Raw genomic sequence first — 15,457 nt, forward strand, 5'->3', positions numbered from 1 at the left:
CAGAGATCCACAACTCAGGTGGGAGAATCTGTCCACAGGACAACTATTAGTTGTGCACTCCACAAATCTGGCCTTTATGGAAGAGTGGCAAGAAGAAAGCCATTGGTGGAAGAAAGCCATAAGAAGTCCCGTTTGCAGTTTGTGAGAAGCCATGTGGGGGACACAGCAAACATGTGGAAGAAGGTGCTCTGGTCAGATGAGACCAAAATTTTATTTTGGGCCTAAAAGCAATATGCTATGTGTGGCGGAAAACTAACACTGCACATTACCCTGAACAAACCATCCCCACCATTTAACATGGTGGTGGCAGCATCATGTTGTGGGGTTGCTTTTCTTCAGCAGGGACAGGGAAGCTGGTCAGAGTTGACGGGAAGATGAATGGAGCCAAACACAGGTCAATCTTAGCAGAAAACCTGTTAGAGTCTGCAAAAGTCTTGAGACTGGGGCGGAGGTTCACAACGACCCTAAACATAAAGTCGAAGCTACAAGGGAATAGTTTAGATTAAAGCATATTCATGTGTTAGAATGGCCCATTAAAAAGTCCAGACCTAAATCCAATTGAGAATCTGTGGCAAGACTTGAAAATTGTTGTTCACAGATGCTCACCATCCAATATGACAGACCACAAGCTATTTTGCAAAGAAGAATGGGCAAATATTTCACTCTCTAGATGTCCAAAGCTGGTAGAGACATCCCCAAAAAGACTTGCAGCTGTAATTGCAGGAGGATATTAGTTATGAGGAAAGGTTGCGAGCACTGAACGTATTCTTTCTGGAGAAGAGACGCTTGAGAGGGGATACGATTTCAATATACAAATACCGTACTGGTGACCCCACAATAGGGATAAAACTTTTTCACGGAAGGGAGTTTAAGACACGTGGCCACTCATTAAAATTAGAAGAAAAAAAGAGGTTTAACCTTAAACTACGTAGAGCGTTCTTTATTGTAAGAGCGGCAAGGATGTGGAATTCCCTTCCACAGGCGGTGGTCTCAGCGGGGAGCATCGCTAGTATCAAGAAACTATTAGATAAGCACCTAAACGACCACGACATACAGGGATATGCAATGTAATACTGACATATAATCACACACATAGGTTGGACTTGATGGACTTGTGTCTTTTTTCGACCTCACCTACTATGTAACTATGTAGAGTAGTTGAAGGAGGGGGTGCCAATATCCTGCAACATCATTTTTCAAAAAGTGGCACACCGCTTAGCCCCCATTCACATGGGGCAGGGTCTGCTTGCTCAGTGGGGAATTTGTCCAATGATCCCCGCTGAGCAGCCGGAAGACTGGTCCGTGTCTGCTCTGCTTATACAGAGAGGACACAAACACAGCCCACTCCCCTCTATGGGTGGTTGGATTTAAACAGACCGCCTGTCCATTTATACCCGACTGCTATAAGATCCACTAGACGGATGGGGGGGATCAGATCAGATGTCAACAGGTATAAAAAGACACACGTACGTTTCCATCTGCCACTCCATAGAGGATAATAGAGAGTCCAATTGGGTCTGCCTAAAAAAACCAACAGGTTAAACTGCGTGAAAGGGGCCTTAGAAACACACAAGTAGTAAGGCATGCTTCACTGAAATATCACACAATACAAATGTGAAACTAAAACTACTGACATCAATCTTATCAGCAATGTAGTATATAGAGGTGGCTGCATAGATTTTAAATAAGTTCACCTTTTGTAACATGTTACATGATACACCTATATTCAGGGTGTAACATGTTACAAACGGACTGCTCCCCGCACCCCCTTGCTCCCAGATCTGACAGCTAGCAGGGATCTTCTCCCTCCCTGCTAACCATCACAATTTAAAATAAACGTTGCCAAGTGGGGCTATGGGCAAGCCGATACACTGACAGATCTGCAGGAGACTTGCAGGGCACCAACAAACTGCTGAACGCTGGTGCAATGCTTTCCAGGCTCCTGCAACAAAAAATAATAAATGCATATTTTTTTACCTGCAAAAAATATTTGCATTATTTTATGTTTTAAAGTGAACTGATCCTTTAACTATTCCCGGTTTGATTTAAAAAAAAAAACAAAAAACAAAAAAAAAATTACTGCCTTCCACTTCAGAGCTGGAACAAGCCAGGGCTTAAAAGGATAAGTTTACCTTTCCTAACATGTTCCACCTATGTTCAGGGTGTAACATGTTACAAACGGTCCAGCACCCCCCAACTCCGACACCTAGCGAAGATCTTCCAGCTAGCTGTCCAAAACACTTATCTGAATGGAAAACTACAAGTCCCAACAGCCTTTGCAGCTGTCTGCTTCTAGTTTTCAATGAACTACCACGGAACTGTGGAGCACTGTGGTAGTGCATTGAGTCTTCCTGTCAGATTGTATCTGCTTGCCTGTATGATGTTTTTTTTTTTACCTGCAAAAACAAAATGTGCATTTATTATTTTTTGTTAAAAGGTGAACTTATCCTTTAAGTCGGCCATACATGGATCAAAATTCGTACAGTTCAGAGGGGACCAGCCGAAACTTCAATCCATGTATGGACAGGCTGGTTACACAGGTCGATCAATCCTGCAACCCACATTACATAGGTGATTGACTGTGCAGATTGTTTTTCTGTTTAATCAATGTCACTAGTGGGCCCGCCAATAGAATAAACCTATGGTGGGCAGGTGGAGGCGTTTGTTACGTCTATGTGTTATTGCTCAGCCTGCCAGGAAGCCAAGCCTTTCTTTATATAAAATAATCTATTTGTTTAATCTAGATGGCTGACAATACACGAGAATTGTGCTGGTGGGTATGAACTCGGGTATAATATCACTATTAATCTGTCTAGCATTGGCTTCCACTGACAATTACACAAAACAGAATAATAATTAAAAAAAAAAACACAACACATAAATAAAATTGGAAACTTGCATATACAAAATTCTATACATGTTGTTGATCCAGAGGAAGGTAACAAAAACCCCTTATAAAGCACAATCCAATTTGCTACGAAGGCAATTAAATGTTCCTGCTTCCACAATCACTGGTGTTAATACTTACAAAATATTAAGAGACAATTATTTTCTGTACATTTAGGAACATCCAGCTTGAGGTGGTTCGTGAGAAAATCGATTCCACATTTTCACAGCTCTTACTGTAAATAAGCCTTTCTGCACTGTATATGGAGGTTAAACTTTTTTTTTTTCCTCTGGCAAAGTTGCTATCGTTTACAGTTCTTTATATTTCTTTCGATATTGTGGGCCTTGGAGATACAACCAGTCCATGTCTTACCAATTGCTATACATTTTTAAAGTGGTACTAAACCCAGGACCCTGCATTCACTGTACCTGGTGTAGCACCCTCTACCCTAGGCAGGTAGGTTGCCAGGGGGTAGTTTTAGGTTTTTTTTTCAGGGAGTGCAGGTAAATTTAGGCAGGCCTAGCTAAAAGCTAGGCCTGTTTGTTTTCGATCTGGGGGGTGGGAGTGTTTTAGAGCAGCAGCAGGTAACGGACATGTGTCTTCATCTCTCTGGCGCCTCCCTCTGGTTTCTGGAAGGTTCTAGAAAAGAGGTGGGGAGAGAGGACTGGAGTGGCATGAGGGGTATCTGGGAGCCCTGACCAATCCCCAACTAGGATTGGCAGGGGGGCAGGCCCCCTACATATACCTGGGGTCAGTCTGCTGAGGGAGGAGTTGTCGGGTGGAAGAATTGAGTGAGGGAGTGTTAGGCTGTCGTGGCCTTAGTGTGATCCCCTGTCTGGGGGGGGTCCTCGGGCCGGGCTCTCCATACAACCCAAATGAGGGGTGTTCTGAACAGGAGCAGGAGAGGACAGCGGGGAACATTGCCGGGCAAGTCATCAGGAAGGATCCATCTGTGGTTCGGTGAGTGACAGGCACAGTCAGGAGAGCTGGGAGCGACATGCCAGGAGTGGATGTAGAGTCAGAGGGAGAGACTGTGATGTTGCTGGCGTTTGCAACAGGCTGCTGCAGCAAGGAGGGTTGTCAGAGTCCGCACAGGACTGACTGGGACCAGTAGTCCACCTAAAACACAGCTAGCACAAAAAGACTCTTTTCAGTTGCTATTAGTTGCTACATCAAAGGGGACTGCAGACCCCTGCCAGCAAATGGCAAATCCTTAACGGTTAGGCCTTTTTCAGAGTGGGGCCTAACCATGTGCCATCTGTGCCAGGAATCAAGCATTGTGCAGTAGAGGAAGCAGAGAGGACTCATAAGTGATGTGTTGGAGGAATATGGAGCTTTAGAGACTGCAAATACAGATTCCAAAGATCTTTTCATTTGTTTAAACTCAATTATCTGGGCATCCCATGTTCCCTTTCCCCATCCAAGTTAAATCCCCTCAATAAAACAACCAAAACAAGCTGAAGGACTGTTCATTGTTCAGTGAGGAGTGACTGGAAGTGAATGTCGGGCTGAGCAGGGTGACAGGTGGGACAACTACACTAAGCGACCCCACGGGGGCACCGCTACACTGGTCTCCCACAGTGACTGCCAGGTGTTTTTTTCACCTTAATGCATAGGATGAATTAAAGTGAAAAAACACGAGGGTTTACAACCCCTTTAACCGCTTGCCAACCAGCCACCGTCATTATACTGCAGCAGGTCGGCACAATCCCGCGAGCTGTCGTAGCTGTACGTCGGCTCGTGGGATCGGGAAAGCACGCGCCCGCTGCACTGCGGGGGTGCTGATGCTCATGGCCGACGGTCGGGATGACCGCCGGCCACGTGCGATCGCGGGCACCAGAGGCAGAACAGGGACATGTGTGTAAACCCTGTTCTGTGAGGTGTGACAGATTGTGAGTTTCTAATAGCTAGGAACCACGATCTGTCACTTCCTCTAGGTCAGCCCCCCCCCCTACATTTAAAAACACTCCCAGGGAACACAGTTAACCCGTTGATCACTCCCTAGTATTAACCCCTTCTCTGCCAGTGACATTTTTTACAGTAATCAGTGCATTTTTATAGCATTGATTGCTGTATAAATGCCAATGGTCCCAAAAATGTGTCAAAAGTGTCTGATGTGTCCGCCATATTGTCGCAGTCCCGATAAAAATCGCAGATCGCCGCCATTACAAGTATAAAAAATAATAATAATAAAAATGCTATAAATCTATCCCCTATTTTGTAGAAGCTATAACTTTTGCTCAAACCAATCAATATACGCTTATTGCCCAAAAATATGTAGAAGAATACATATCGACCTAAACTGAGAAAAAATGAGCTTTTTTAAAAAAAAAATTAAAAAATGGAGATATTTATTATAGCAAAAAAGTACAAAATATTGTGGGTTTTTTTTCAAAATTCTCGCTCTTTTTTTCTTTATAGCGCAAAAAATAAAAACCATAAAGGCGATCAAATACCACCAAAAGAAAGCTCTATTTGTGGGAAAAAAAGGACGTCAATTTTGTTTAGGTGCAGCGTCGCATGACCGCGCAATTGTCAGTTAAAGCGACGCAGTGCCAAATCGCAAAAAATGGCCTGGTCATTCAGCAGCCAAATCTTCCGGGGCTGAAGTGGTTAATATTATTAAGAATATATACTCAAATAGATTTTTTTTTTTAAATCAGCATTTGTCAGTTTCAGTAAACCACATCCATCATCATCATCGTTGCACATTACAGCCTAATGTAATAACCAGAATACTCAGAAAAAAAGAGCCCTCCAGGCTGATGACACATTGCTCATTCACACCAGTCTGTACAATAAAACTTCTGTGTCCTGGTGTAGGTTGTGTCAGGCGGAGCACTGCATTGATAAAACATATTTCCCTGGTTATTGTTTTACATTTATTGAAGCGTTACACATTGACACTGCGTTTTAGTCCATGCGTTGTGACATGCTGTGGACGGTGCGGCGAGTTGTGTCCTTGTGCTGCTCAATGGATATGGTAGAAACAATCCCATAAACTGCAGGTGCTATGAGCTGTACGGAGTTGTGAACGTTCGCTGTATTTCACATGATCACCCCTATAAAAGGAGCCAGGTGATGCTAAGGACCGCTTGTCATATGGGGTCATAAATTAAGATGCAATAAAAACAATTAAAATGTACAAAGCACATGACACGTCAGTGTGAGTACATATAGATAAGGAGAAGCAGGATACAGTGTAATCTGGACAGGGAGATGTACAGCAAACAAATGACCTATATGAAGTATCAGAGTACACAAGGCGCTGGCATGATGGGTCACATTTCTCAGTTCATTAGCACAGTGATGGCAACTCATTTCTGATTGGCTACTGGAAGTTATAGAACAGCATTGATAAAGGCTCCATATAAAAAAAAAAAAAAAACACAAAAATCTAGATTGGATCAATCAAAGCAATATAATCATTTTGGTAGGCAAGGCCTTGAGTTCATTTACTAAGGGCTCTTGATCAAGTGCACAAAAAATACCTAGTGTTTAGATTCTTACATGAAAAATAAGTAAATAAAAAGACGGCATTAATTCAACATCTCCTAAATCAATAAGAAGAAAAGTCCACAAAACCTCGTAGAAAGTGTTCAATATTGTGAAATAAGTGAAAATGAAAAGTCTGAGCTTCACCAACACTCGTGTGAGAGAGAAAACTCACCGAACAGCAATTTGCTAAATCAACACTCGCAAAGATATGAAATATATGGACAGGCAAACAACATCAAAGAGGGATGGTCCCGGGCTTGTCTGATAGCAGCTGCCAGATCTTGCAATTCTTATGCCGGCAGACACTCAAAAGAAGCAGAGTAGAATGACAGCGCAATATAACCTGTACATATATGACAATAATATAGCCTGTACAAATATGCCAATAATATAGCCTGTACAAATATGCCAATAATATAGCCTGTACAAATATGACAATAATATAACCTGTACAAATACGCCAATAATATAGCCTGTATAAATACGCCAATAATATAGCCTGTACAAATACGCCAATAATATAGCCTGTACAAATACGCCAATAATATAGCCTGTACAAATACGCCAATAATATAGCCTGTACAAATACGCCAATAATATAGCCTGTACAAATACGCCAATAATATAGCCTGAAGATTGCACTCACATTCGTTGGTGCTATAGGCTAGCACTGGCATCTACAGCTCACTAGTAGGGTAAAACACGCCGTTTCCCCTACTCTGGGCGTGCGTTCCACCACTCGAGATAGGAACCAGATAAACCGGAAGTGACATCAGTGCGAAAGAGGCTGCACGCTTCTTACGCACTGATGTCACTTCAGGTTTAAGATACTTAGATGATGATTGGCTCTGCCTTCAGCAGAAAATGACAACCACAAAGAGATTAAAAAGCCCTTCCCTCCTCCTCATCCTCATTTGTTGCAAGAACCTCCACCAATGTACATGAGGGAAATTTTTTAGGTAAAGATGTAACACATTTCAAACACCATCACTTGCCGAGTACCCAATCACTAAGAGCTTTAGCTGTCATGAATGGTCTTCCATTCATGAACAGCTTGCTTTTGATTGCGGTTGGCTAAGCTATTCACATGTTACAGGTAAGCCATGTGACTGCTGTGAGCCAATCACAGATAACAGCAGTAAGCAAGCTGTTCATGAATGGAAAGCCATTCATGACAGATTGTTTCCATTGTTATCAGGTGATCGCTATGACCAATCACAGCAATCACATGATACCCAGTAACAGTGATCCACTGTGTCTGGTGGGCACAGCGATCACAGGAGGGGCACTCAGCGCGCTCCGAAACCACAGCAAGCTCAATCAAGTGTATATACATAAATAATAATACTAAAGGATTTTCTGCGCTGTAGTTTGATCTCTAAAGCAAGTGGCGGCTTTCACATACAAGCAGTATACTTAGCTCAAATAAACATATATAAAAGAAAATGTGCAGCGCCAGTATTTTCAGTGAACAATGGTGTGAAATATGAAAGAGGTAAAAAGCTAAGCTAAGTATAAAGCCCACCAGGAGCCACAAAGATGCTCTGATAGTGTAGTATTTAATATGAATCCATGTATTGTTAAAAACATACATAAAACAACAAAGTTCTTACATAAGAAGCCACAGCCCACCCAGAATCGGACAGCAGCATGATGTCAGCACTAGCAGCTCCTCCCCAACACGTTCGTCCAAGACGTAAGGAGGTTATCTTTTAGGTTAAAGTGGATGTAAAACCCGATTCATGAAATTTGAGCTGAGCACATCTATCAGCAGTGTATTTGTATCTCTATTCAAAGCACTAAGTCCCGCAGCTGTCCCCTGCTCCGTTCTTCTGTGATGAGCCTGATAAATTTTGACAAGCTCTCCGAGACAGGAGCCTGAAGCGTGTGTCGGTGGAGGTTGCTATAAATAAATTAGCACAAAGCTAAACTATTCACAGGCAACCTCTGTATGTTTTGGAAGGGGGTGTGTGCCTTTCCTCCAATCAGCTGTCTCACAGTGTATAGCAATAATCCACTCCTACAGATGAATCGGGAAGAGAAAATTCTAACAGGACGTGCATTTTCTAAACAGTATATAAAAGGTGAAGACAGCAGATATACATGAAAAACTTATGTAGGGAGATTTGTTTCAGCTCTGTGTATCATCTGAGGCTGTTCACTTCACTGGGTATATGTGAGGGTTTACATCCACTTTAAGTTAATAGCCTATTGGACGAAATGCATCTGGAAGGAGCTGCTAGAGCGGACGTCACTCCGCGGTCCGATTCCGGGTCAGCAGCAGCTTTTTTATGTGAGAACTTTGTTGTTTCATGTATGTTTTTAACAATACATGGATTCATATTAAATACTACACTAACAGACCATCTTTTTGGATCCTGGTGAGCTTTAGTCACTCCAGCTTAATCTCATGAGGAGTATTTCTGATGTGGATATTGGGTGGGATTTATATACTTGCTGTGGATGTTTGTTATAAATACACAGGTGTACATGCTGTTGTAATGGCTGCCATCCCATCTGGTGAGTGTTGATTTCATGAGGAAGTGGCGGCTGACCTCGGAATACTCTCCCAGAAGGACTTTTTTTTTTACATGTGAAGGTGTTGGTGTGAAGGTGTTGGATCTTTTCTTCCTGATTTCCTGCACAAGACTTTATCTTTGAAATTTGGATTTTTTTTAGGATCATAGCTACATTATTGATGAACACTCTCACAAGTTGCCTTTAGATTTTACTTATTTCATACTATCGTTCACTGAAAATACTGGCGCTGCAAATTTTATAATATATATATCTCAATCTCTTTCTGGTTTGTGTTTCCTGTTGAGGGCGGAGCCAATCACCTCTCAAGTAGCTATCCTGGAAGAAGATTTAGGAAAATTATTACAAAAATCTGCGTTACTGGTCAGTATATTGCATGTAAATCAAAGCTGCCTTCATGAATAGCAGATTCTATTATTTGAATATTTGGCATTTTGCATTCTGGGAAAATTTTTAAAACACACACAATACAGACCATACTCACATTTGGAACTTTCTGCTAGGAATACCTTGGATTCATACATCAGTACCATGTGCAAGGACCCTATGTGGAGGCTGCCCACATTGTATGTTAGTAAATAAGGTGAAGCTGTGTACACTCCGAACACCCAATAACACGCAAGTGAAAACCCTGTTGTTTTTATTCCCCCAATTTTGCTTGCATGTGATTGGGTACTCAAAGTGAATAGTTTCACTTTTGTTTATTACCATTTGCTCTGTGAACCTTCACACCGGAAGGTGAACAGCTTTAAGCCCCTTCCACATGGAACGGGCACCGTTGGAATCGACCTGCTCCGTGGGAAATCTGTCTGCCGATCACCGCCGGGCAGGCAGATGACTGGTCTGTGTCCGCTCCGCTTATGCAGAGCAGACACAGACACTCTCCTCTATGGGTGGTCAGATGTAAACGAACCACCTGTCTGTTTACACCCATCATCGGATCTGATCCACTAGACCAGTGGTTCTCAACTCCTGTCCTCAGGACCCACTAACAGGCCAGGTTTTAAGTATTACCTTGGGGAGATGCAGACTAGAATACTACAATCACTGAGCAGCAAATGATATCATCTGTGATGTATTTCAGTTATCTTGCAAACCTGGCCTGTTAGCGGGCCCTGAGGACAGGAGTTGAGAACCACTGCACTAGATGGATGGAGAACGGATCCCCATCCGTCTGTTTTTAGTGGAAAGGATCGGATGTTGGCAACCTGTGGTGACTAACCTGTGTAAGAAGGATGTGTAGACTTGCTTATTTTCAGGCTGATTTTCTCCAGTCACATGATCCATCCCGTGTGTCAGCCAGTGGCGGCTGCAGGGGATGGACGGGTCATAGTAAGCCTATGAGTGACGTCACCATTCAAGGCATTACCAGTCGTTGCCTGATCACTCTCTCCTCTCCCCTGCAGCTGACAAATACAGGGGCGATCACATGACCAGACCCGAGCAGGCTGAAAATAGGTAAGTATACATCTTTCACAGGTTAGTCAGTATAGGTGTTAGGAAGAGGGAGGGGACATTTTTTAAGATTAGATAGGGTTGAAATTCTACTTTAAAGCAGAATTAAACTCTCAAATCAAAAACTGCGAGCAATGAGGGTCTTTATTATGGAAAAGACATGCAATGTCTCTTCTACAGTAAAATAAACGTACCTGCCTGCTCACACTTTCACTTGATGATAACAGTAAACAGGACCACTAGAGAGGGTGAATCTTCCTAATCAAGACACAGACAGCAATGAAACCTGACAGGGGTCCTGATCCTCTCCACTCTACTCAAAAAAACTTAAAAAAAGGTTTGCCTTTAGTTATACTTTAACCACTTGCCTACTGGGTACTTTCACCCCCTTCCTGCCCAGGCCAATTTTCAGCTTTCAGCGCTGTCACCCTTTGAATGACAATTGAGCTGTCATTACAATGCTGTACCCAAATGAAAGCTAGCTGCCATAACCCCAATACCCTTTTCTTTAGCGGGCGTCCCGCTATAAGATAAAAGTGGTCTCTGCGGTGGAGTCGCCGCAAGATCACTTGTATCAGCGGCAGGAGAGCCCCCCCCCCCCCTCCTGCCACTCTCCGGTGCCCTGCGCCGCTTACCGGAGCCATCGGCAGCAGCGGAAGCGATCGGATGTTGTGCCTTCCTTGGCATTGAGACGAGTGAGGGGAAGATGGCCCCCACCCGTCTCCATAACAATGCAGGGCGGAAGCGACGTCAAAACGTCACTTCCACCCACAGATCTTAAAGGCCATTTTTTTAAAATGACAATTTTTTTTTTCCTTTTATTGCATTTTAGTGTAAATATGAGATCTGATTTGACCCCAGATCTCATATTCAAGAGGTCCTGTCGTGCTTTTTCTTCTATTACAAGGGATGTTTTAACAGTGTAAAAATTAAAAATAAAAAGGTAAAATAAATAAGACAAGCTCGCGTGCAGAAGCGAACACATACCCGAGTAGTGCCCGCATATGAAAACGGTGTTCAAACCACACATGTGAGGTATCGCCGCGATCAGTAGAGCGGGAGCAATAATTCTAGCCCTAGACCTCCTCTGTAACTCAAAACATGCAACCTGTAGAATTTTTTAAACATCGCCTATGGAGATTTTTAAGGGTAAAAGTTTGTCGCCATTCCACGAGTGGGCGCAATTTTGAAGCCTGACATGTTGGGTATCAATTTACTTAGTGTAATATTATCTTTCACAATATAAAAAAAATTGGGCTAACTTTACTGTTGTCTTATTTTTTAAGTCAAAAAAAGTGTATTTTAAAAAAAAAAAAAAGTATGCTTGTAAGACAAATACGGTGTGACAGAAAGTATTGCAACGACCGCCATTTTATTCTCTAGGGCGTTAGAAAAAAAATGTATAATGTTTGGGGGTTCTAAGTAATTTTCTAGCAAAAAAACTGAAAATCCTGTTTACACTGTGATCAGCTGTGATTGGACACAGCTGGTCACATGGTAAAGAGCCGCTGTGATTGGCTCCTTACCCAGATCTGTGATCCGACACAGCAATCACAGATCCGTGCCGATGTGTGCCACAGGGGACATGTGGGAAGCCTGATCACAGGAGGATGTCCATAGATGCCCTCCCGGCAATGTTAGCCCATGCTGTAGCCATCTTTTGGCTATAGGTGGTTAAAAGGTTAGTTCACCTTTACAGAAAAAATGAAAAGATGAGCACTGTACACCCTTCCCACCCCCTTGTCCATGCTTTACTTACCTCTGGGGTAGCCAAGCTGTCAGCACCCCTGCAGCCAGGATTTCTTCTCTTTGCAGCTCTTCCGGGGCAGACCAGATCGATTCTCATTGGTCAGAGCCATCACAGTGAATCGCTCTAGTCCGTCCTGGAAGTGCTGCTCAGAGAAGAGCGGGGTTTTGAAATCCCTCAACCGCTGTACCAGCTGTGGGGGTGCTGACAGTTTGGCAACCCTGAAAGTGAGTACAGCAGGGACTGAGGGGGTTGGGCAGGTGTATGGAGATAGCTGTCCTTTACATCTTTTCCATAAAGTTGAAGTAACCCTTTAAAGCGGTAGTAAACCGCATCAATAAAGAAAAAAAATATTTAGGCAGCGGGCAGTTTAAGTCATAATGTGCTAGTATGCATCGCATACTAGCACATTACGACGTGGTCTTCCTTCCAGGTTCGTGAGCTTCGGTGATATAAAATGGCTGAGCCAGCGATGACATCACTGTTCACGGCACAGCTCTGAAGGAAGCTGTTCCTTCAGAGCACCTGCGCCGGTGACATCACCAGCTGCATCTAAAGTAAATATCTTCTGAACAGGGCACGTTTAGGAGATATTTAGGCTGCTTTCACACTGCAGCCGCGTTTGGTGGTAAAGCGCTGCTAGCATTAGCGGCACAATTCGGCGACTAGGTGGGCACTTTTAACCCCATGCTAGCGGCAGAAGAAAGGGTTAAAACCGTCCGTGTTGTGGAGCTTCCAAAGTGCTTTTCAGGTGCTTCGGAATCTCTGCTCATTCATTCCAATGGGCAGGGGCGGTTTAGGAGCGGTATATACAGCGCTCCTACACCGCCCCAAAGATGCTGCTTGCAGATAAGGATGAGCTCAGGCGTGTTCGCAAACAGCACGTGACGAGCCCACCAGGAAGTCGGCACTGCACATCGCTAATTACAGGCAGTGAGGCATTGTCCTGATCTCTGCATCGGCTTCATCGGGATTAGCGCTGTGCAGTGTTGACTTCCTGGTGGGTTCTGCACGTGCTGTTTGCGAACACGCCTGAGCTCATCCTTACTTGCAGGACTTTTTCTCCCGTCCCGCAAGCGCACCACCCCAGTGTGAGAGCACTCGGGCTTTTACACTGGGGAGGTATGAGAGGCAGTTTTCAAGCGCTATCTTTAGCGCGAAAACGCCTGAAAACTGCCTCAGTGTGAAAGGGGTCTTACTGTAACTTATTGGAGACTTACCTATAGGTAAAAATCATACATGGGAGTCTACTCCTACTTTAATGGTTGTAAAATGACAACTGTAAGCACTGCAGTGCATGACGGCGGCATTATAGGGGGGGGGGGGGATTGCAAAAACTGGAGCACACAGAATCTGGTGAAAATCTGCATAATAACCAGATTCTAACTTCAGCATGTTCAATTAAAGAGGTTGTAAGGGTTCGTGTTTTTTCACCTTAATGCATCCTATGCATTAAAGTGGTTGTAAAACCCATTACAACCACTATAACCTACAGGTAAGCCTAGATTAAGGCTTACCTGTAGGTGCAAGAAATATCTCCCAAAACCTAAAAGGTTTAGGAGATATTTGCAGAAATAGCAGCACCAATGTCTATGGCGTAGGCGCACTGATCATGCCGTTAGTGGCAGCACCAGTGCGCATGCGTGGGAGTGATGTCATCGCTGCTCCGGCCAGTCACAGCGCCGGAGCAGCAATACCCGGAAGACACGCCGAGTCAACATGTCAGCAACGGAGGAGGTGAACAAGGGTCACTTCGGGGGGCTTCAATCTCAGGTAAGTAATTCATAATGAGCTAGTATGCTATGCATACTAGCTCATTATGCCTTTGTCCTGCAGGGTGTTTTTTTTTTTAAAGAGAGGGTATACTTCCTCTTTAAGGTGAAAGAACACCTGTTAGTGACCGCCACCCCCCCCCCCCCACCCCCACTTTTTACTTACCTGAACCCTTGAACTTGTCCCACGGGGACGCACTCTCTCTCTCTGCCCGGGGTTCTCCGCTCTTGATTGGATAGACTGATAGCAGCGCAGCCATTGGCTCCCGCTGCTGTCAATCAAATCCAATGACGCAGGCACCGGGGGCCGAGTCTTACATTCGGCGTCCGCTGGACTCGGGAGAGCGCCCACAAGGTAACCCCCCGGGAGAGCGCTTCTCCCAGGGGCTTATCTGATGTGGGGAGGCGCCACGGGGACCCCAGAAGAGGATGTTCGGGGCCACTCTGTGCACAATGGAGCTGCACAATGGAGGTAAGTATCATAGGTTTGTTATTTAAAAAAAAAAAAAAAAAAACCCTTTAGTGTCACTTTAAGCTTGGACAATAAATAAATAAATAGGTTATTATGCAGAGCTGCAGCAGTTTTAGTAAATTTCCCACCCAGCGAGTTGCGATGTGTAAAAATAACAGACATGCTACATACTCTTATGCGGCGCACCTGTACGGTGTAAACACGGCACATAGAGAACCATTGTATTCTGTGCGTTGCGCCTGCGTCCATCTACACAGACCTGGCGTGAGCGAGCCCTCAGTAAATCAATATATGACAGACACAGGAAAAGTAGAATGTAAGTAGAAGTAGGAGATCTCACTTACCTCCGGCACACAAGCAGGTGATGAGCAGCAGAGCGGCGCTGTAGAGGAGGACAGACATGGTGCCAGCAGCCATGGAGGGGGTGATCCTGCCCGGTGTTTATATACAGAGAGCAGCTCTAGTCCCCGGTGTGATGAGGAGATCCCAGGATCCACTTCTCATAGTATACAGCTCATCCTGATCCCTACTCTTCTAGCACAGCCTGGTCATGACAACAATGGCACAGAACCCAAAGTGGGGGGACAATGAGAAGTGAGGGAGCCCAGAAGTTCCCAGCAGAATGCAGCACTCCCAGCTTGTTGGTGTTCAGTCCCTGCTCCCCCCTCCCTGCGAGCAGAAGCCTGATGATGATGATGATCCCGCCTCTGCTCTCCCATAGAAGTGCACACACTGCACTCTGCCCAGCTGATCACTCCCTGACCTCAGCGCTACACACCGCGCCTGCGCACACCGGCCACTACGCTCCCCTGCCCCGCCGCTCATTGGACAGGCACGCCTGACAACAGCGACATCTTGTGTCCAAAAAGCGAACTGCGATTCATTCAAGTATTACCAGGGCAACGCTTTTTAGAAAGTGCAGATCAGATTACATCGCAGGTCGCACAGTTACAGGCCTCTTGACCACCCCAGCTGTCCTGAACACCAGCAGTGTCAAAAAGGAGCCTAGGCCCCTTTCATACTTGTGCGATTTCAAAGTCGCACAATTTTACAGCGATTTCATGCAATTTCGCCACGATTTGGGAGCA

The 15,457-nt window shown here is 44.5% G+C and overlaps 1 protein-coding gene across 1 annotated transcript in view; it reads right to left on the reverse strand.

The window, feature by feature from the left end:
- The window catches only part of ADAM9 (ADAM metallopeptidase domain 9), a 197,473-nt gene extending 182,332 nt beyond the window's left edge, over nucleotides 1-15,141 (reverse strand). The window contains exon 1 of the mRNA XM_073622349.1: nucleotides 14,714-15,141. Coding sequence (XP_073478450.1) covers nucleotides 14,714-14,786 — 73 coding nt within the window. The 5' untranslated portion in view covers nucleotides 14,787-15,141. The remainder of the gene's footprint in view (nucleotides 1-14,713) is intronic.
- Nucleotides 15,142-15,457: the final 316 nt, after the last annotated feature.

The sequence above is a fragment of the Aquarana catesbeiana genome, linkage group LG03 (assembly GCF_042186555.1).
Source record: "Aquarana catesbeiana isolate 2022-GZ linkage group LG03, ASM4218655v1, whole genome shotgun sequence".
In the NCBI taxonomy this organism is placed as follows: Eukaryota; Metazoa; Chordata; class Amphibia; order Anura; family Ranidae; genus Aquarana; species Aquarana catesbeiana.